Genomic DNA, 24,269 nt, shown 5'->3' with positions numbered 1-24,269 from the left:
TCGGCGAACGGAAGGTCTACCGACCGGTCAGACGGCACACGCTCTCGCGTATCGACGAGACTCCCCCGGACACCCTGGGGCGGCCCAAGAGCCTCCAGAACTCCGCGGACATCTCGTCCGCGAGGCCTCGGAGCCTCCAGATCTCGACCGATTTCTCGTCGACTCGGCCCATGAACCGGTCCAGGTCGACGAGTCGCAGCTTCCCGGTCTGCAACCAAAGTCAGGATATCGACACCGAGAGTCCCCAATACGCCGACCCCAAGTACGACTCCGGCTCCTCGTACGAGGACCGGCCGGCCTCGATGACCGATCTCCCGATAATGGTCCCCATGGACCCGGTCACGGGCGCCTACATCCCTTACCCGGAGTACGCGTACTACCACGACGACGGTCGCAGGCTTAACCGCCTGAAGTGGAAGTGTAAGAAGAAACAGTCCAAAAACAATTTATTCCTTGCGTTTATGTACTAGCGCGGATGCTCGCATACATTGAAGGTTATGAGTTTCGAACGAATGCCGTTACAGTGTATGACGCCACACCCATTGTAATTTTTTTCATTTTTAAATCTCCGTCTATCGAAACAATCATACACTGCTTCTCTCATGGGTGGCCCGAATCTGGTTAAGCGATTGACTTATTCCTATTGGCACGTTTTATTTTGGTCGAGTCTTCGCAAAGAACTCGACTCTGCAGCACGGCTTTACGAAACTCTTAACTATTTTCCGAACAAATTCTACGAATTTAGATGTAAAGGTTTTGAATGTTTGGAGTATGACGACGTGAACTCCGCCATAACTGTAACAAAATCACTAGATTAAGATAATTCGTCACAAGAGTGATAGATCATTGGATCCAATTTCCAAACAAATGCTCATAATGTATGAAGATTAGAATAGACATATTGTTAAGTGTAGTTCAATATGAATACCCATTTTACCCATAGATAAAATATGATATCTTGTAATATATTATTATTTTATCGCTGAATGTCTATTAGAGTTGACTGAATAGAGACGTCCCTTTTTACATATTAAAGTACGTTTCCCAATATTCGTATAATTAATATAATTTTATATATTCTTGAAATATTGAGTAGTCAATGCATAGATTAGACGTAAGTGATCCACAATGTAAATTAATCAATTTAGAATATATGATTATCGAGGTGTAGAATATTTTCCATTTATTTGTATTTAAAATTTTGAAAAATAAAATATTAAAATTCATTTATGTATTTTTATTCACAGATTGAGTGAAATAATAACTATATTATATTATTACTAGCTGACCTGGCAAACGTCGTTTTGCCATGTATATCATTTATAATAAAATACATATAGGGGTTGATCGTAGAGGGGTGAAAATTAGGGGTTGTATGTATTTTTGTATGCTGTATCATATAAAAAATAATAAAAAAAATTTAGTTATCTAAAAATTAAAAAAAAAAGTATTTAGGGGTGGACTACCCTTAACATTTAGGGGGATGAAAAATAGATGTTGTCCGATTCTGAGACATACCCAATATGCACACAAAATTTTATGAGAATCGGTCAAGCCGTTTCGGAGGAGTTTGACTACAAACACCGCGACACGAGAATTTTATAAGATTAACTGAATGTGATATTCTCGGGAAGTAACTTCTTTCCAAAACATTTTTTTATACAAATTGAAACCTATTCATAGTAGCGACTGTCTTGAGAAGAAAAAGAGATGAATTACGTATCTAACTAAATCTCTCAAACAAATGTACTAGCTAATAGAAAAACAATCGCCTTGTCAATATAAAACAAGTTCCTTCTTTATAAACAAGTGCTAATGCCAGTGTCGACACACGGCATTCAGCTTTCGGGCAGGTACAGCAAAAGGAAATTATAAATAATACAACGGTGCCAGAACAAAGTGCTTTAGGGCATTTTTTTTTATTATTATTAATGTTTTCTAGATTCCCGACTATGTATGTAGTCGTCGGAGGTATTAAATAGCTTACGTAAATGGTATTGGTAACCCGAATGATTAAACACTACTACCTATTTCTTTTAACAACTTGTATGACCCTTATAGCAAACCCTAAAAAGATGCCCCTTAACCAAACATTGAACATTATTTCCTTTAAATTCGTCTCTGTTACTTTTGTGCCCATAGCTTGCTCAGTGTTATACCTGTCGTATCCATACATTGGACAGTCGGTCAGAACATGCAACACTCTCTCTTCAGCTGTATCGCCACAAGGACAGGCAGCAGCTTTAGGGCATTGTAAATGCACCATGTTAAAAAATAGAAGTAATCACAAGAATATGGATACAGTCCTTACTATGAAACGGTTTGCCTTAGTTCAAATTCAATTTTTTGATACAACGGGAACAAGACGCCTAAAGAGAATTAAACTTTTTGAATTACTAACTTGTGTAGTGAATATAAGCGCAAGTGTGGTATTTCGGACACACAAACATAGTGCCAGAACATTAGCAAGTAACTTTAAAGTACGATTTGAATTTATTTATTGACAACACTTGTATCTCACTAGGGATTTTGATGAAAAAAAAAACGTTTTGTTGGAAAGAATTACTCGTTTTATGCAGCCTAGTGGGTGGTGCACTAATTTTGTCGTTATTACGAGTACTATAATTATGGAAACTACCATTCCATACAACATTCATGTAGTTATCTATAGAAAATTTATTCATTTGAGCTGTATAGGTCGGTTATCGAAAGCTGGCGCGTTTACAGTACCTACTCACACTAATGCAATTTCACTATTCAGTATGTTTAAAAATTTAACTTTTTTGCCAAGCTATATTTAGTCTACTCTGGTTTTAGTAAGGTTGGGTGGGTTGTAAATAAATAAAAATGTGTCAAATACATATAAATATTATGTGCATACGAGGGTGGATCCAAAAGTTCTAAGCCCGACCAAGAACGTAAAAGAGTAGTTTGTGTAAATAATTTTTAATTTTTCGACATAAGCTCCATCTACCTCAACACACTTCACTTTTACTTCACTAACAATTCTTTCAATACTCCTCTAAGAAACACCAGTCGCACCTGATGACAAATTAAAAATGAAATTTTTTCATTAAACTGTTTTTATTAAGATGCTTAAAATAATTAAAAACATTGTACACCATTTCACGTGATTGTCCTGTTAATGTTTAGACGGAATATATTTCATAAGACATTTTTTTCAAAGTATTCTTACCTCCAACCAAATAAGTAAACAATCACAGATGAAATAACAATGAGAAAAAAGATCAAAATGTACTGTACAAAATGTACATACAAAGATATGTACCTAAACAGTAGCGAAAGCAAACCAATAACTGTCTCTTTTATACTCATAAGCTTGACCGAGCGCGAGAGAGACGGAGAGTCTTTTCTTGATGCATATTCAGTGTGACATCACACCTCGCGCTTCTTCACAGATACTACACAAGCACAAAGTGTAAATGTGTTGAAGTCGCCAGCTTTAGATAACATACCAATAAGATCGTATTGACATTACCATTTTGACATATGTATTTGACACAACGATTATTCCGTTTGCCTCGCCAACCGTTCGATTCAATTCTGCGACTGAGGTCCTAATTTAACATGATTTAATTAGAAAGGTAATAAGAAAAGTTGTAAATAAAACATCTAATTATATTTCATCATTTATTTTGTACATTATTATCATTATATGGCCATAAATGGATGGAATGATTCACTTATCACATACAATGAGGAATGACTTATTCACAACACAATTTGTATAAAAGTATAAAAACACACAAAAGTTCCAACAGTTATGGAACTAATTATATTCGTATATTATTACAAAAAATCCATAGACCACATTAGATCTCATAGAATCGGGTCTAAATCTAATCTAGCAAGATGTTTCAAACAAAAAAAACATACATAACTAACTAATTTTTTTAATTTTCCATTTGTGTCAAACTTCATAATTAACACGGTAATTAATATAATTAAATACCGAGATTTTTACTTTATGATCAGGAGCAAGATTAGTGCTTACCTATTTTCACCAGACTTCATGAATTTATAGTCGCAATTCAATTATGTCAGGTAACGAACATATGTTTTATAATTTGGACTAAAATGAAAAGACCTAGGCTTGTCGACGATTGAGCACATAAAATACACATACACTACAAGTTTAACCTCTCTTTCTCTCTGATAATGTTAGAAAGAGTACGATATATCTGTCACAAAAATTAGTACAAAAGTCATGTTTAAGCCATTTTCAAAGAAAAGGTAATCCAAGTATCACACATTTAAGAGAAAATACAATTTACCAATGATAATTCTCCATGGAAAAGCTGAATAATGCGAGAAATAAAAAATTTAATTAATAAACACGTTTTAATCTGGTAAATTGTATTTTCTTATTTTAAAACATCAAAAAAAATTGAGCATCAATATAATTCAAATTGCCGTATCTACCATCGGTCCCGGATGTGAGAGTGCCTGTTTCCGTTCCTGAACCGCCGTGACCAACTTCCGGTAGGGTCCGAGTGGTAATCCCAGTGACTTAAGATCGCTCTCAGTTAGCAGCATCAGGGCATCGAGGTCTATCTGCTCTTCCCTGAACTTGTGCGCGTATTGAGAAAGGCCCCAAGCTGTGAGGAACCGCTCAAGCGACGCATATCCGGTTTCCTCCGGTTCGCCTTCCTCGTCTGATGTTATGGTTGAGCTTCCTATGACAGAAAGGAATGTAATGCGGCAACTTTTAATAAACCTTATTGAAGTTATACTTCTTTAGGCGCGTTATGAAAAATTGATGAGAGTGAAATTTTACGATTGCGCGCGCACCGTGACACAAAATTTCTAGTATGAAGTTTTTAAACCAGCCGGGCGACGAGCGTGCGCGAGCGAGATGGGAATAAGACAATCTACAAGTAAAAAGAAATAGAATATGCGTGAAGTTAGCAGCTATGCCAAGAATTTTGAATGACCATAATGACATTTACCTTTTAAACAAATAAATTTTTATTATACAAGTGCGAATTTTATATGTGCGTCTGAATTATAATCAGAAGTGATTTAAATTGAATATTTAAATCACTTCAATCATTATTTTAAATCAATACTAATTAATATTAGAAAATATTTGTGAAAACACTGTGCTCATCAACCTTCCTAAGTGCTTCAGTACAATTGAGGTTAACTATCCGTATGTATTATTATTATCGAGTATTATTGTTGAGTAAAACTGAAACATAACGGTTAATAATGCCGTATAACTTCTTACGCGCGTACATTAGTACACGCACCCTTTTTTTTAATTTAAATTCTATATAAGAGACGGTGAAGAAAATCAACGTGAGGAAACCGGCTCGCCTTAGATCCAAAAAGTCGACGGCGTGTGTCAGGCACGGGAGGCTGATCACCTACATGCATAGTAGATTGACAAATTATCATGATACAGATACAAATCCGATGGCCAGACCTAAAAAGGTTGTAGGTTGTAGCCCACTGATTTATTAAAGTGAAACTTGTTTAGGCGCATGAGGGTAAAATTTTTACGGATGAAACGCAATAATAATAATATTAGCGTTACGAAGATGTGCAGCGTTTATGTCGAAGAAAAGGGAGAGAGCGATTGAGAGAGAGTGAGAAAGGGCGAACGTAGCATGAAGCAAATAGCCATGGAGCGAGAATAGGAGAGCAAGCAAGAGAGAAAGATCGAGAGAGTGAGATAGAGCGAACGTCGCATCACGCACAGTGCCATGGAGTGAGAGGTGGGAAAGGGCTATAGTGAGAAAGATTGAGAGAGATCGAGAAAAAATAACACGCCATTGGTTCATGTATTCGTTTAGTAGATACATATTGAAACTTTAGATGGAATTCTTTCGCATAACGTCTTGTGCAGTAAACGGAGATTTTTTTATTTTTTTATTATCATTAGCACGTATACAGTGTGAATATATAGGGTATTTCAACAAGAAGTTTGTTTTTCAATTGTGGCAACACCGAGAACGTGATAGTTTTGACATTTAGTTTTTGGCGGTATTCGTAGCAGGTGCTTTGGCAATTATTACAATGAATTCAATTTCGCTCGAAAATCGCATTAAAATAATTCAAATCCACTATAAAAATGGTGGTTCTGTTAAAGTTACATTTCGTAAAATTCGTAATATTTTCGGCCAGCATAATCGTCCTTCTGAGACCGCTGGTAAGAATTTGGTCGCGAAATTTGAGTCGACAGGCTCGGTACAAAATGTGCCAACACCAACACGTGTTCGACCGGGTCGTTCAACAGAAAACATCGCCGCCGTGAGCCACAGTGTTGAAGAAGATCAAAATTTGTCAATTTCACGACGTTCTCAACAATTGGGGTTATCCAAAAGCACAACATGGCGAATTTTGCGAAAGGATTTGGCTTTGAAGCCTTACAAGATTCAACTGGTGCAGGAATTAAAGCTGATCGACCATTCAAATCGCCGCAGATTCGCTCAGTTCATTCAGGAACAACCTGCTGGTTTTTCTGAAAAAATCATTTTTTCAGACGAAGCCCATTTTCATTTGTCAGGGTACGTCAACAAGCAAAATTGTCGCATTTGGGCTTCTGAAAATCCTAAAGCAATTATTGAGAAGGCTTTGCATACTCAACGTGTTACTGTGTGGTGCACTATGTGGTCTGGAGGCGTGATTGGGCCGTTTTTTTTCGAAGATGAGGCTGGAAATGCGGTAACAGTCAATGGATCACGGTATCGCGAGATGTTAACCACTAAATTTTGGCCTATTATTGATGATATGGATATCACTGAAATGTGGTTTCAACAGGACGGTGCCACATGTCACACAGCCAATGAAACGATCAATTTATTGCAAACCAAATTTCCCGAGCGCATAATTTCGCGAAATTCAGCTGTTAAGTGGCCAGCCAGATCGTGTGATTTAACACCACTGGATTATTTTTTGTGGGGCTATGTTAAAGACAGAGTCTATACGGAGCCAATCGAATCGATTGCAGCCTTAAAACTCAAAATCCGTGATGTCATTAACGAAATAGACCCTCCATTTTGCCAAAAAGTGATTAAAAATTTTGATGAAAGAATCAACATCTGTCAGCGTGGTCGTGGTGGACATTTGCCAGATATCATTTTTCATTCATAATTGCCAAACTTTTCTCTTTGTAATACAATAAAATTTTTATTCATTTTCCTCTAAATTCTTTGTTTTATTTTGTTTTAGAAAACAAAGTTCTTGTTGAAAAACCCTTTAGATATACAAATACATGGAGTGATCATATACTCATACATGATCATCTATTGGGGCTTTTACCTTAGTAGTAATTAATTTACAAAGAAGTTTCACTTCTAACATGTGTACTTTGTACGCACGCTCTTTTATTATTTATGTATATAAATGTGTGTGTGCCAAGTCTTACCGGATTGCGTAGAATTCCAGTCATTGGGAAGATACACGTGTCTCGCAGCGAGTGAACCCGCTGAACCAATTGACGCGTCTTCACCTCCAGGGACAGACCCCAATGTCGCTGTTATCGATCGTCTACGGTATTTAAGAATTCATTAAAAAATATTTATAAGCATTTAAATAATTGGTTTAGGCACACGATACAAACATTTAAGCGTTCCAATCAATAATTAATAATTTACATCTTATATAAAATTCTCGTGTCACAATGTTCGTTCCCATACTCCTCCGAAACAGCTCGACCGATTCTTATGAATTTTTTTTTATTAAGTGAATTTGAGAATCGGCTACTATCTATCTTTCGAACCCCTAAGTGATAAGGGGTGTCCACCCTAAAAATTAAGTTTTTATTTTTTTAGACATTTTTTTTAGTTTTTACCAAAAAAATGTTTCCTAGAAATAATATTCATGGCAAAACGTCGTTTTGCCGGGTTAGCTAGTATTTTTGTATTATATTTAGACATGAAAATTCATTGCACAAAAGGACCAATTAGGTTATGCTTTTTTAATAATTATTCACATAGCTCTTTACGAATCTTTGAAGCAATTGTGGCCGCAAAATGCTTCCTTGGGTGAACCAAAGACAATGTTCAATAATGCTTTAGTATAAAAATATAATTCAGTTGCTTATGATACCAATGTGTGTGTGTGTGTGTGGGTTATCGTATAATTTTGGAATATATTATGCGATTAAAAGATTAGGAATATGAAAGATGTGATATACTGACCTAAACGCCACACTCCCGAAGCCGGGTCTATCAAAAATGCTGGCGGGTTCTTGCAATAATACCTCTTGTCCGATGCCGCTATCTTCGTTCTGAGCTGCCAAGAAATCAGGCTGACTTGCTGATCTGAAGACATCATTTAAAAATTATAAATAGTATTTGAAAGTTACACATATGGCGGAGTACAAAGTTATGGTATCTAGAATGTGGTTGTGTGCTCGCCAAATAGTAGGGTCTAACGGTAAAATGCTTTAACCAATATTTCAGACTATAATTTTGGGGAAGAATAAATGTTTTACTTCGAGTTTAATTTGGTTAGTCAAAGTTTCCTTTGTATCCCAAAATCTACCTGACTTTTAATATAAAAACTCAAGTTAATAGGTCTGAAATGTGTAAAATCCAACAAATAAATAGTTATTGCTATTATATACTATAATTAAGGCTGGGACCGAAAAATTTAAAAGAATTAATATATATATTATATAGTAGCCGTAAGTTAGGAAGTTAGCGGTTTTGCTCGTTTTTATATTATCAGCACTGGCCATTCTTTCTAAAAATAGTTTGACATTACAAAGGATAGATGGCATCAGTCAATTAACACACATTTACTACAATTTTTAATCTATGGTTTTGATATAACAGTAATACCTGGTAAGCGTGGCCTTCTGATCAGTGGGCGTGAAGACCTGTGCGAGATTAGCTCTCTGCTGTGGTCCAGCCCCGAATGTTCCCACGTACATCACTTCGGAGTCGCGACGGACTCCACTCAGTGACGTCACTGAACGACGGCCCGTCACCTCCACCTCACCGACCTAAGAATGTATACTATTTTTTAACGCCAGCTAACATTAAAAAAATCTAGAAATTGCGTCGCTATAATAGTAAAAAATATCAATCTACTAGTACTATCTAGTAATAACAAGCGTAAGGAGACAATGACAATAAAGTATTTATATGTGCTATGATATTGAAAGGATCTGTGTGTTTTCATCAGCGTAAATACAGAAATAAGAGCACAATAACACATAGTTTTTATGTAAGCGTTTAGTTGTTTTTCAAATAAAGATATAATAGTTGATTAAGAGCGCCCTTCCCCGTCCGACGAACGGCAACGCAATGTCAGAACAAGAGGTAAAGCGAAAAGAGATAGCATAGATAGATAGCGAGCCATTCATAAAAATGACTAACAAGCAAGTGAGAACGCGATAACATTGAAAGAAAAATAGTGTGCGGAAATTTCATAAAACTTGTTCCAAGAAATACGTGATTTTTCGTAAGCCTTAGAAGATTATGAAAAAAAAAATTACATTTAGAAACTCCATAACATTTGCAAGGTTTCTATGCAAATGTTTCTTTCCGGTTACAATTAATGAGTACATTATAAACGCCCAAACTTCATACAAAATTTGTGCAAAAAGGCTGATTTTTGGAGGTTTGTACTGAATTTGTTTCTTAAAATTTTGATTTCGCGTTTTAATAGAAACCTAGATATAGTGCACAAGATGCCTATTAGTTCAAAAGTTTCAAAGAAATATCTGTTACAACGCCATAATCACGTACGAGCGTTTGTATGAAAAGATAGACGGGTTGGCCGCTCTTAGTATAATAATTTTAATATACATCAGGTAATTTCAATGAATTACCTTAAAGTCATCGTTGACATTGTTCTTCCTGAGTGTACCATTTTTAATTTTGGTAGCCAATGCTTTCTTATAGACAGCACCGCGGCCACGGACGCCTGAGCTCACTGTTCCTACCAGAGCGCTGTAAGTGGGACGTGGCTGTTCATCCAATAGATTACCTAAAATTAATAGATATTAAGGCTTAATAATTTTACACCCACGGGACTCAACTGTTTCATACAAATATTTTATAATATCGTCAATAAACCATACATTTAGCTGTTAATACAATTTTAAAATAACAATCAGCTATGTCAAATTGCCAAAGTGTAAAATTAACTTTGAACCGCCGCTAGTCGAATCATTCATATATTTTAATTGATTTCATTTGGCCAATAGTCATCAACAGAAAAATTCATTAATTCTTTAATAATTAATATACTATGTCAGAATATAATTAGTTCGCACCTGTCATATATCATATCGTCATCTAATCTCCAACTCACGCTAAATTTTTTTTAATTTACGACGTTTTATAAGTTGTTACCAATCTGGTTTGTATGATTTGCCTTCTACCCAAACAAGTTAGCCTTCCTTGTAAGAGGCCTTTACAAATCACCTTCTCTTGGAGACTTACCTTGGCTGGTGGACCTGGTCATCTTTTGCTTAAGAGCCATTAAAACATTGCTTGGTCGGTGCGGCATCGTGGTCACGTCTTCTGTGTAATTGTTCTCCCATTCCTTCGTCAATTTCTTCAACTCCTTCTCAGCCATCACCTCTGCCTTGCTTTGTCTTTTGTGATATTGCTTTTGTAGTTTCTCGTGGTCTTTTTTCGCTTTCTCTTTAAACGATTTTGCTTTCTTCCTGTAAAATAGTTTTATAAACTTTAAATAATGTATGAATTACTATATAAATTAGCATTGAACATGTGTGTACGTTTTATAAAGTCAAGTTAATGGTAACGTTTTACTTATTTACTATCAGCACCTTTGTTTAACTCTTTGATTAACTGAATAGTTTTGCAGTGATTTGGTTGTGTAACCAAGGTGGCTCTGTAATTCTATATTAACTAGCTACCATGAACCCCATTTAAACAAAGAAACCGATGAATGCATCTCCCTTTTGTATGTAAGCTTCGAAATCTGTATAGTTCGCAATTAAAAGACACATCTTTAAATAAAAATAAAGAAAATAAATTATTATAAAAAAAATCATTAACTCAAATGCCCTACACAGTATTATGTTATGTTTTTAATCCCAACAATTCAAATAAAGTTATGTGTGCGCTTATGTTGCGGTCGCCTAGTTAAGGAGTGTCTAAGAAATCAAACATAATCAGTAGCTAATATTTCATTGCGCGCGGGAAGAACAACCGGCGCTACCAATTTTACGCTTAGCAATACAAAATGTGTGGTATACATAAACTCGTACAATGTGTTAATTAGCTATAGAATGACTGGCTATGAAGGACTTATGGGATTTTATTTAAATATATTTTAATTAATAGAAAACTATATCAAATAAAATGCATAATAAGATCTAACTTGTCATTATTCTCCAGCTTCCCAGTGACCTGATCAATGAATCGTAGAATATCGTCACGGCCGTTGATAGCCGCCAACTCCTGCGCAGTGTGTCCGTCTACGTCCATGGCGTATACGTTCGCGCCGAAGTTGACAAGAAACGTTACGCATTCTTTATGTCCCCTCGCCGCCGCTAAGTGTAGAGCTGTGTTACCGAAATAGTCACATTTGTCTGGTTCCCCTCTGAAACACACATTGGCGACTTGATATTATGTAGTACTAAAAAAATACTCGATAAATTGAATAAAATTAATGTTAATTCGTCCCATCGGTAATTTGAAGTTAAAGAAATAGTATCTCGATCGCCAACATGCGATAATTTGAAATCCGGGCTTCCCTTCTATAATCTGAAGTGTTTATCATGTATCATCAGACTTGTCAATTGTATACATAAATAAGATAATCTCAAGTTCGCATTCCAGTCATTTCAACGTTAATTCTTTTGTGAATGCTTGATGACATCATGACAATGATAGACTGAAGTCGCTCTCAAATAATATTACGTACCTACTTCTTTTCAAAATAAAAATTTATGAATTATTGTTAATACTGGGTGGCGCAAAAGTAAAGACCCTATTTGGTTCAGTTATAAAAAATTTTCTAAATTAGAAAAATAGATTTAGGTTTATTAAATGTATATTTGTGCCATTGAATTTCGTACCATTAGGATTTAAAGATAATGTCTTTTAAATGGTGACCTCCAGAGTTGAGGCACATTTGAACCCTATTTATGACATTTAGCATAACTTGCCGTAATACTTCCTGCGATATGTTCCTTATTTCTTGATGAATGTTTTCTTTTAGAGCTGCGAGAGTCTGTGGCTTGTTCACATACACCCGAGATTTCAAAAAACCCCAAAGAAAGAAGTCTGGATTCGTCAGATCGGGTGATCTTGCAGGAAATCGTCAACGAAATTCTCGTTGTGTTTTTATCACTGATGAATTATTCCGTAAGAACATTGACACGATTATTCCACATTCTTGGGGAGTAAAACGGTCCGTGTTTATTTTCAGTGTATTTTACATTTGTTCACTACACAATTTTCAACAACAGAATGAAAACTATCGTCATATAAAAAAATTAAACAAAATTTTTTAGTGCAATCTTTAGTGCCAGTACTTTTGCGCCACCCAGTACATAATAATAATATAGAAATAATAAATCACGAATATGATCAAGCTTTTATGTACTTGAGGGACCTCCTCGTGGTTAGTTAAACGCTTGTTATTTTGAACTCATGGTAATTTGAAATATATATCTGAGTTCCAAATTATCGAGAGTCGACTGTACCTATTATAAAAAATACAGTCTTTTGTGTTTTTAAACTCCTTTAATAAATTCCATACGGTTGCTTTAATCTAGTTGAATAAAAACCAGATGGCGCTATTATTGATAAAGTATGAAAGTATAATGTTTTGAGAAGAAAACTGGAAAAACATATTAAAAAGTGCGTGCGTAGAAAGTACACATGTCAGAAGTGAAATTTCTTTGGCAAACAAATTTTGGCAGACAAAAGTCTTGTTCATATTTATACAAATCTAAAACTTTAGACTTCCGAGACTTAGAGGGTGGGAAAAAGGAAGATTGTTAGGAATTTAATGATTTTAATTGTCATTAAAATATTAAGTGTCGAAAATCAATACAAATTATAAATATCAGTTTTTAAATTTATTTCTTCGATAAAAAACACGTGGCATTTTAATTTACAATTCGTCATTTGACATTTCAATAAATAATTTTGCATAAAATATAAAATACTAATATTTCATAAAATCTCTACAAAATTTTAATTTTTAAAATAAAATTTATATTTAAGGTTATTCGCTCTTCTCACAGTCTCTCAATCGCTCTCTCCATCTGCTTCGACAAAAACGCTGCACATCTTCGTGACGTTCCGTAAAAATTTACCCTCATGCGCCTAAAGAAGTTACACTTCAATAAAAGAGCACGTACTCAATACCGTTATTTAATTCCATAGGTAATAATCTATTGTAACAATGTACCTCTAAATTAACAGAAGCGGTTTTATGAAAAGATGTTGGTTGATTTAACTTTTTATATGAAAGACTCTCTTCATTTATTAACTTAATTCAAAAAGTGTGATAAGTACCTACCCATATTTTATTTTATTCAAGAATTATCTGGAAATAATTTATTGTGCGATAGTATACATTTGTGACATAATTGTATTGTAATGATTAGATAAAAAATTGTTTAATGGCTATTTAATATACTTGAAGAAACTTTTCGCATATGTTGCGTAGGATAGGAACCATATCCATTTTCAATATAAATAATTTAGGTCTGGGCCTAAGATTTGTATGGTTCGTAATAATTTATCAAATAGGCAAGTAAGTGATCTTTCTGTGCCTGACACACACCTTCATCTTAATGCTTCTTCACATGCGGGTTTCCTCACGATGTTTTCCTTCATCGTACGATCGAATGTTTTTTTCTGCTTAACAAAAATATATGGTATTTTATTTTATCTTGTATATAATTTTAGTTTAATTTTCATACATTTTATATACGAGAGTTTGAGCTATACCGTAGATTAAGTACTATGTATGATGTGGTAAACTTTAATAAATAAATAGTGACAATAATTATACATGTATAATAAGTAATAACTGAAAATAACGGAACTTTTTTACTAGCGAACTTTTTTTCTAGCTCTAAAGGTGAGATTTAGAAAAGAGACTTAGCAACTATGACGTCCTTATGTCAAAAAGCCATACGTTTTTGACGTTCAGGAGTCACACTTAGAGTCTCGGCGATGAATGTTAGCTTCGTCTATGTTATTGCTTATCACCGATATTTTTAAGGATTCGTCAGAGTCGGAGCAATTAAAAGTAATAAATGGCTGATAGGAAACGCCGTAAAATGTAATGTAAGATAACAAACACATTAACATTTGCACATTGTTATCGATATTCAGAGATAAGATTATGTTTTATAAAAATTTTGTAGTTTTACTAATACATAACGTTTTGCTTAGAGATTAATAACCCGCTCATTATTGTTATTTTATTATTAGATAAATACTAGCTGACCCGGCAAACGTTGTTATGCCATGTATGTTATTTTTAGGAAACATTTTTTTAGTACAATAAAAATAACTATCTACAATAATAAAAAATAGGGGTTGATCACCCTTATCACTTAGGGGTTTGAAAGATTGATAGTAGCCGATTCTTAGACTGAATATGCATAAAAAAATTATAAGAATCGGTCGAGCCGTTTCGGAAGAGTATGGGAACGAATATTGTGACACGAGAATTTTATATATCAGATATATCAATAAAAATTTCTTACCCTCTTCCACAGAGCAGCCTTAAAGCTTCAATGTGTCCTTCGAAAGCTGCCCATAGTGTTGGAGTCATTCCAGTTTCATCTTTGTTGTTGCATTCTTTACGAGTTGCCTCTCGCAGTACTTCAAGGAGACCATCCTTTGCTGCTCTGAAAAGGTTTAATATAACAATAATGGTCTCAACAATATAATTTTCTTCCGTTTGGAGTAGAGACTCTTGGTCTCTCAAATGCACAGGCGATGATTGAAGATTTAAGTTGCGCCTGGTGACCTCAGAACTGGCGCTTTCCTAGCTCAACGAATAAGTATCGAAATACAGTGAGGAAATGCTGCCAGAGTTAACGGTCTGCCATGGGGACCAAGCTTTTTAAATTAATTTTAGTTTTCTGTTTATCCATATTTAATTATTATTATTACTATGTAGGTTAAGAATATTGTAAATACTTTATTATTTCATTAATTAACGATTCGACAAACATTCCAAAAAATTTAAAACCAGACAAGTCTGCCGTGCCTAACTTAAAAAGCATGAATATAGATAGGCCCTAGGTGAATTAATATGGTTTTTTTTAACATATTTTCCATATACACCATTACTAATACGGCTTTTTTTAAATATAATATAATAAGGAGGCAAACGGGCAGGACCACTCATCTGATGTTATGTGATACCACCGCCCATGGAAACTGACATTGTCAGAAAGCAAGTGCGTTGCCGGCCATTTTAAGAATCAGTACGGTATTTTCTTGAATATCCAAAGTCAAATTGGTTCGGAAATACTTCAGTGGGCAGCTGGTTCCACATAGTGGTGGTGCGAGGAAAAAACTGCCTTAAACGCTCAGTTGTGGAACGACGGACGTCGAGGTGATACGGATGGTATTTTGTATTCTGCCTTGACGTCCGATAATGAAACTCAACTGCAGGCATTAGTCCAAACAACTCCTTTAAACACTCTCCATGGTAAATGGGTAGAAGATACAGAGAGAACCCACATCTCTACGCAACGCCAAAAAAAATTAATTACCAGTATCAGAGTTACCTATCTTCACTTATTACAATATTATTTAAGAATACCGCACTGAATCTTCTGACTTCCTATTTACACGGAAGAACTCAGAAGGTTGAAGTGAATGGTAAGAGGTCCTCTGGGTCGGCAGTAGATATGGGGGTACCACAGGGCTCAATTCTTGGCCCTTTCCTCTTTCTTGTTTATATAAATGATCTACCTTTCATGGTAGAGAGCAAACATCAGATAGTTTTGTTTGCTGATGACACGTCCTTGATTTTTAAAATCAAACGACAAATAACAAATTTTGACGATGTGCTCTGTCTTCGATTGTCCATTGGTTTAGTATGAATAACCTTCTACTTAATGCAAAAAAGACAAAATGCATTAAATTTTGTGCAAAAAATGCAAGGGTTATGGATACTAGACCATATGACCTTATAAACGGTGAGGAATTGAATCTGGATGATACAACTGTATTTCTCGGAATCACCATGGATTCAAAACTTCAGTGGTCCCCTCATATTCACGGATTGGCGAAGAGACTTAGTTCTGCAACCTACGCGGTCAAAAAAATTCGCTCACTAACTGATGTCGATACAGCTAGACTTGTTTATGTTAGTTACTTTCATAGCTTAATGACTTATGGCTTATTATTATGGGGTCATGCTGCTGATGTCGAAACTATTTTCATCCTGCAGAAGAGGGCTATTCGTGCAATCTATAATTTAAAATGTAGGGAATCTCTTAGAGATAAATTCAAGGAAATTAATATACTTACCTTTCTCTCGCAATATATTTATGAAAATATTATGTATGTATACAAAAATAGTGATAAGTTTACTAGAATAGAACATACGCACAATGTTAATACACGGAACAAACGCAGGCAGCAATTTCCCCGTACTAGACTATCTAAAGTTAGTAATTCTTTTTTGGGGAAAGGGATACTCTTCTTTAATAAAATCCCAGAGGCTCTTTTATCACTGCCTTACAATAAATTTAAGAAATGTATTAAAGAAAAGCTGTGTTAAAAGGCTTACTATAAAGTCAACGATTATCTAGTTGATAAAAGGGCCTGGGACTAGTGCTAGACAGGCTACTTCTAATTAATTTGCGATATTTGTTTTAAATAAGTATTGTTTGATGATTTGCTGTTTTAAAAGAGTACCGAGAGTTTTTTACGCCGGCTTTTTCTCTCGGCCTACACCCTCTGTCTTCTTTGACGATGAGTAGGGATGCCTTCAAATTTAATGACGTGGAATAAGTGATACATGTATCTTATGTTCCATAATAAACATATTTTATTTTTTATTTTTTAAACAAATCGATAAATTCCATTACTGATTCTTCATAATCTAATCGGCTTATAGGCACAAGAAACACGAAAATTACATTTGCATAATCAAGAACAATAATAACAGCACGGGAAAGTGGAATTTAGTACATGAGGTCTGACTTAAGTGCTAATGTAACAAGCAAGACACTTTCGTTATAACTATCATTAAAATATCACATTGCAAAACACTGTCTTAGTATGAATTACCACAGGTTTCACAGCTTACATGATCTAAAGCAGTGCTTCCCAACGTGGGGCCCACGCCCCACAGGGGTCAATTTGAGGTTTGTTAAGGATAAAATTATTGCATCGGTTATTTTTATGGTTTTACGTCATCAAATGCAATCTACACTGATATTACCGCCGAGGAAGTTTATTTGTGCTAATGTCAAAAAGTACAGCATTGAACTGAAAAATATATGAGTTAGGCCATTATCCTGCAAAGTAATATACATACAACATACATTAGTATAACTTAATTATCAGCTAGTGTTTCCATATAAGAGAAATTTTACACGCATTAGTGATTTTAAATAATGAAATAACAAAATCGGCAAGATATATCATTGTCGTATATCACTTTACATTGCGTGTTGAATAAGGATTACACGAGTCCAATGAATGAAACCTTAGAAATCGCCGCGCCCCATGTTGTAGCAAGTAACTAGGAACGGACCTTTTTTTTTCGGGTTATAAATACGTAAACGTATTACGTATGTTCAAATCAATTTCTTTATTTTAGTTATAATCATAAATTAAAAGCCGTTAGAGCCTCTCGGACTATTATATTAATATTGCGTTTGACGTATGAATTGTATTTTTGTGTGTAACAAAAAAAAAATAGGACCACGACCTATACAGTGTAGTTGACCATAGGTTGTAGCACCCCTTTATTACTAAATTCTTAGTTTTTCGACTTGGTCCGGGAACAAATTCTCAACGCCGGGAAAAAAACGCTCAACAATATATATTTAACATATTATATGTAACACATTTGAGGGGTAGTTCTTTAAAACTTAAGACCACTCAACATAACACAAATTCCCTAAAGAACTCTCTCCCAAACCGAGTAATGGCCGACTGGAATAGGCTTCCGGAAAGTGTAATCAGTGCACCATCTTTGAGCTACTTTAAAAATAGATTGGATAGTTTCTCCGAATCTCAAAATACACGCGCATCAGCTTATTAAGCTGCTAGTGTGTTTATATACATAATAATAACAATAATATCTTCGTGCTAATTGCATGCCGATGTCCTATGATAGAATAGCAAAATTTAATTCGTACTTACATTAGTATGGATAAAATGACCATACAAGGCGGAAGTATGAAAAGTGAGGCATGGTATTTGTTAACAATAATAACTTTCACTGTGCATGTGAATTGGAGTTAATCGTCGGTTCATTAGCAAACTCCGTGTGAATGTAATGAAATCGAGTGGTGGTGGACCCATTACGTAAAAAAGTTCGCATTGAGCCATAGATTCCTAAGCTCTGGTAAGGTGTGTTTATCCAATAACAATTAATATCCAGGTGTCTACGCTCACACAGAATCTTCCGACTCCGAGAACCAACATTGGGGTCCGCGAGCCTCTTCGGAGGATGTGTTCTGCTTTAGATTCTGCCAATAACATAGACCCTTTATCGCACTCCTCTACTGCTCTGGGAGCGTTCAAGTATTACGTAACGTATTTTGGGAGGGGGGGAGGTTCCTTTTGTAAAACGTTACGATGCGGGGCGGGGATTAAATTACGCGTTATTGTTAATATTTTTTTCGACTTACACCACATAATAGTAACTAAAGAGTCACTAGGTGGTCACGAAACGTTTTACTATACTTGGGTACTGAAAAACGTTACGACGAGTTACATGGGGGGGGGGTCAATAATCTCCAAAAATTGCGTTACAATGTGAACGCTTCCTCTAATCCTACAAGGATTTTTTCTTTCTTCTTTATTATAGCTACTGGTATGTTTGTCGTTGTCCGGATTTATAAATTTTGTGCTGTCTTATTTTGTTTTGCTTTGCTCTGTATCATATTTTTTATAAGTGAAACTTTTTGTGGATACATCCAATGTGTTTATTTTTTAACTTTTTTTATTGTATAGAGATGTAACTGGTTTGTTTCCCAAAAAAAAAAAAAAAAACTCGGTATGAGTGCCTTTAATTCTTCCAAAGGAGTCCCACAAAAGAGTCCCTCTATATGTAATACAAACGGAACAACCGTCTTCCAGTAGCCCTTTCTCCTGGAGCACAAGCAGCCAGTCTTAAATTTATAACACTAGAAAAGACAAGGCCAAATTTTTTGGTACTAAATTGTGTTTTTACTTAGGCGATGCCAATGTTAAATTGCAGTTTTTTTTTTTGGAAAAGTTATAAGACGAAACAGCATGGAACCGTTCCTGGCCACGTCAAAAACGATTACATTATCCATATAAATATATATATATATATTTGATAAAGAAATGAATAAAAATATAGGTAGGTAGGTAATATTACCTACGGTTTAGCATAGGTTAGCTTTTTCAGATACAAACTTCCACCAAATGCTATCATATTAATCTATTCCATCACTAACAAAGTCTGTATATGTCACCGTAAAATTGTAAAAACCGTTAGATTGTAATCTATCTCGCGAGATTGTAAACTGTCGAAAGATTGTGAACCTCAACGAACTGCTTACAAATTAACGTATTATTATTCGGTAGTTATATGAAATTGTTGGGAAGTAAAATTAATCTGTAATTGACCAAAGAAGTTTGAATGATAACTAAGTTAGTGTAGTACAATCTACCGAATAATAATACGTTAAATTGTAAGCAGTACGCTGAGGTTCACAATCTTTCGACAGTTTATAATCTCGCGAGATAGATTACAATCTAACGGTGTTTACAATTTTACGTTAACATATTATATATCAAATACAAGCTTTAGATACAGAGAGGCCATTGCAGGACGTACTGGAGGAGGCCTACGTCCAGAAATGGATCAAATAAAGAGGATGATGATGATGATAGCCTAATCTAAAAACGTTTACACTCTGAATTTTTCATTTTTCAAATAAATTCCGTAAGCGTGGCACATCAATGTCAACTAGATTCAGATCAATCCTAAACCGGAAGGATGGCCATTATTGAAATCACATTAAATGCGTAAATTCAATGTGCTTTGACCATAACGAAGCCTTATTTTGGATTTTTTTAGATTAAATCTACATTAAGCACAATGTTCCCAGGAAATGCATATGAAAGTGAATCGATAATAATAATAATAAATCGTTTAGGGAGCGTATTACGTAACGAATTTTGAAGGGGGGGGGGGGGCCTTTTGTAAAACGTTACGATGCGGGGCGGGGATTGAATTACGCGTTGTTGTTAATATTATTTTCGACTTTCCAGTACTTTACAACACATAATGGTAACTTTTAGGTATAGGAGTCACTAGGTAGTCACGAAACGTTTCACTATACTTGGTAAGAGTACTGTACTTGGGAACAGAAAAACGTTACGGCTTGTTACACGGGGGGTCTGAATCTCCAAAAAATGCGTGACGTAATACTTGAACGCTCCCTTATGCAAAAAAAGTGGATTGATTAATTTAAAAAAAATAGGCATGCAAGTCATAATAATATTACCAGTTAAGTTATGTATAATTGTCTAAATACTCTCCAACACTATAAAGGCACATTGCCTTTAAAAAAATAATCACCTTCCCCTTGAAAGCATTTCTGAAAGGAATTTATTCCCTTCAAATGGTACTGTATCCGCTTGTTATACTAACTCAAAGAATCTTAAAGCAACTTAAGTCAAAGTGACTATGAAACTCGCATCATGTAATGAATGTTTGATTTTAATTTATTATTTATTTTATCGACTAAAGTTCTTCTTAATATAGGAGCCTTTTAAAATTTAAAATATTAATATTAATAAATATAGTTATTTAGTTGTCTATTGTTAAGCCCAGTTCAGCTCGTTTCGTTATTTAATAATATTAATTAACGTGAATTATGATCAAGTTAATGAACTTGAGTGACGCGGGCGTAGGTTGTTGAACCATTACAGTCCACATGGACCATGTCAACCGTGTCTCCTGCATTACCGGTGTGAACTATGTGGTATTATAAACCAAACATATACGCATCGAAACACCTTCGGTTTGTTAAAAGTGGATATGTATTATGTAGTATTATAGAAAGTGATTTTTCACCCACGGAAAGCAGTCAGCTAGATTTATTAGTAGCTTTGCATACTTTCTTTTATAACAATATATTCATTCAAATAATATTTGATAAGGTATACCTTATAAAGAGAATTTAGTAAAAGGAATTGTTGCAAATTTATGAATGATTACGGTTTTAATGAAGTTTAAGTTTTTATTTAGGTTTTCGTTTATTTAAGTTCCTTGCTTGTAATTTCAGTTCTAATCTAATTGATGTGTGTGTAAAATTATGAACGTCATATTTTCTTATGATTTTAAGCATGCATATTGTTTTAAAACCTATAAATTGGTAATAATTAACGTAACTATTGGCTAACAAAAATAGCTCGAAAGGAATCTCAATCGTCAAGTTTTGACAGTTATTGACATTTAATAAATTAAATCAATTCAATTTTTATGAATTTTACTGTGAAATGTAAAATTTGTTAGAGTAATAAGCATGAAATTATTATACAGCTGATATATGTGCTGTATGATATGTGTGTGTGTATATATATATGTTATTTCTATGATCGCTTATCGGAAATCTACTTTGCTAGGAATTTTATTTCAATTTAAAGTGGCTACTATATCCTCGTATTTTTACCGGAAGTCATGCCTTCAATACCCTGCACCTTCACGCTTCGGTTGGTGCATGATAGGGGACAATGCAAATAATTATAAACATTGTTAGAGTGTACTAAAAGTCAATATAATTGAGGTTATTATATCGATTATTGCTAGGTGGTATTTCCACCAAATTTTGAGTAAGTCTACACGAACACTTTCCATATTCATAAATATAGTACGCATAGGTAACCTATTACACTGTCGAAAAGTCGCAATTCGCAAGTCGTATTTCGGTTCGTCGAATTCTTTAATTCCAAACAGTACTTCCGTGGACTAAAGTTAGTGCTTTTTCCATGGAAACAACATTGTAACCATGGAAACCAATACGACACTAATTTTAATCAACGTTTTATAGAACTTTTAAGCTTGGATATATTTTGGGCTTGAGGTATTTTTAATATTATACGTAGAATATTACAAGGCGTAATATTATTTTAGACATGCTTCATAGATTTTCATTTAAACTTTCATTCGAAACGAGTTTCGAAAATAGAAAGATTCTTCTAATTACCTACTCATGGATAAGTTAGTTTTTAAGCGATTTTCCGCGTACTCATAAACACGATATCACTAACAAGATTACTATTATGGTGTGTGGTATTCATTTCTAAAAGTGAAAAAATTTAGATAAATAAATAAACGTGCTTGTTTTATTTCACAAACCATTTTAAAGAAATACATTAATACTTGAACTTTTTAAACAAATACTGTTATTGTAAGATTTCTGTCTAGTCTTATAGTGTCTAAACTCTAAAGTCTGCACTGCATATTATGATGGTAACGGTTGTCATGCTATTTGTTTTAAGTAAAGTAAAGCGAAAATGAGTCATTTATATGAAATAGTATACATTTAATACAATAGTATACCTAATAGGGCATATCTTATCACACAATCATATCAATGCTAAATAATTTGATAGATAAATTTCAACTTACTTGTGAAATCTGTCCGTAGTCATAGTGCTCAGTATTTCCTTATGCTACTTTAACTAAATAATTGTAATAACTTGGTGAAAAGTTTGTTCAACTCATTTTCTACGAATTTGTTGGAATACCGCGAAATTGATAATACGAGAAAGTTTACGCTCTGCCACACTTAACACCTCAATACGTTTAAATTTATCTCACACGTTTACTATATTATGAAAAAGTTACAATTCTTAAGTAATCTACTTTTATTATTAAGAACAGTCCCATTTAGTTTCACTTAATACACGATCAATAAATTGTAAATAAACGCACTTCTATTGTTTCAATTTACGGTCGACGACTCGACAACTGACTGGTTCCCAACAAAAAAAACAAATACGAAGAATTTGAAGTTTGAACAATTTAGACCAAAGTGAAATTAGCTGTAGATCGTATTGTGAATAGAGCAGAAAATCAAACGTCAATGTCGCGACATTGGTATATTGTCATTGTCAACGAAGGACAGAGTGAAGATAATCTTAAGGTGTGTTTAGCGCCATCTAGTGTGTATTGCGGCAACCTTTAAGTGGACCATGTGAACCAGAGTAATAACATAATTATTACTATTGAAATGATGCTACTTCCCGCTAGATGACAGCAGTAACAGTATAAATGAAATTCAAATGAATTAATTTAAGAAAGGCGAGTTACGAATTATTATGTTATTGTTATTTAATGTAAGTTTCATATTATCGAAATTAAAATTACTGTAATGTGTTATAAAAAATGATTTAAATTAATTGTTTGATCACATTATATAAAAATAACAACTATTCCAAAATTACCAGTAACAGGCAGGCATGTAAAGGTTAATTTATCATTTTTCTGTATTGAATTAGGCAAGAATGTATAAAACTGTAATTAGATTATTAAGATATAACGCTAATTTCATATATTTCAGAAAGCAAATTTTTAGGAGGATTATTTATATGTATAAAAAATACATGACAACACGTATATGATTTTAGAAATTTGTATAATAAGTATCTTTTTTTATCTTCACTATTGGCCCTGGTATATCAGATATGTGTTAATTTGATGGTGCTGCGGGATACACGGGAAGCCAGCAGCGCCACTTATCCGACAATATTCTTTAAATATTTACAGGCAAGAGGCAGTACGGTTTCCCGCGGCTGTCGGTTTACGCTACATCCTATTAATACGTTTTACGAACAATTTTTTCGCAGAAAACTTCCAGGACCTGGAGGTCTTCAATACGTTTGCTAACAGCTTCAGAGTTTTCCTGGTATTAATTTGTTGCTCCAGGTCACACCTGGTAGCTACGAACACAGGACCTTCTAGAATAAGTTCTTAAATGAAAGCGACGTTGCACGCAACATGTTCTGTCAGAATTTATACCATGGGGGAACTGAATCTTTTTTTGGGTAGTCTTGTAAATTTTATGTCAAACTTGCCGTTAGGCCCTGACGGTAACGTTCATCCCACGT

The 24,269-nt window shown here is 34.5% G+C and overlaps 1 protein-coding gene across 1 annotated transcript; it reads right to left on the bottom strand.

Annotated features, from left to right (window-relative positions):
- Window positions 1–4,239: 4,239 nt before the first annotated feature.
- On the bottom strand, window positions 4,240–23,166 carry LOC125056736 (Usher syndrome type-1G protein homolog). The gene is made up of 9 exons (XM_047660011.1): window positions 22,789–23,166; window positions 14,687–14,830; window positions 11,332–11,553; window positions 10,425–10,651; window positions 9,809–9,966; window positions 8,814–8,977; window positions 8,169–8,291; window positions 7,394–7,515; window positions 4,240–4,697 (listed from the first exon to the last, which is right to left on the bottom strand). Exons 1-9 carry the CDS (start codon window positions 22,809–22,811, stop codon window positions 4,426–4,428), a joined length of 1,455 nt encoding a protein of 484 aa, XP_047515967.1. The 5' UTR covers window positions 22,812–23,166; the 3' UTR covers window positions 4,240–4,425.
- Between the last annotated feature and the right edge of the window lie 1,103 nt (window positions 23,167–24,269).

This window comes from Pieris napi, chromosome 15, assembly GCF_905475465.1.
Source record: "Pieris napi chromosome 15, ilPieNapi1.2, whole genome shotgun sequence".
Lineage (NCBI taxonomy): Eukaryota > Metazoa > Arthropoda > Insecta > Lepidoptera > Pieridae > Pieris > Pieris napi.
Note: the sequence above shows the minus strand (reverse complement) of the source record. Positions and strands in the feature narration are given on the sequence as shown.

What these genes read in the sequence shown, in the direction of transcription:
- LOC125056736 (XM_047660011.1), bottom strand. Translation starts at nt 22,811, where the DNA reads ATGACTACGGACAGATTTCACAA. An exon ending in AAGCTGGAGAATAATGACAA is followed by an intron (nt 10,652 to 11,331) that starts GTTAGATCTTAT and finishes ACTATTTTACAG; the next exon opens with GAAGAAAGCAAAATCGTTTA. An exon ending in CAGAAGGCCACGCTTACCAG is followed by an intron (nt 8,292 to 8,813) that starts GTATTACTGTTA and finishes TGATGTCTTCAG; the next exon opens with ATCAGCAAGTCAGCCTGATT.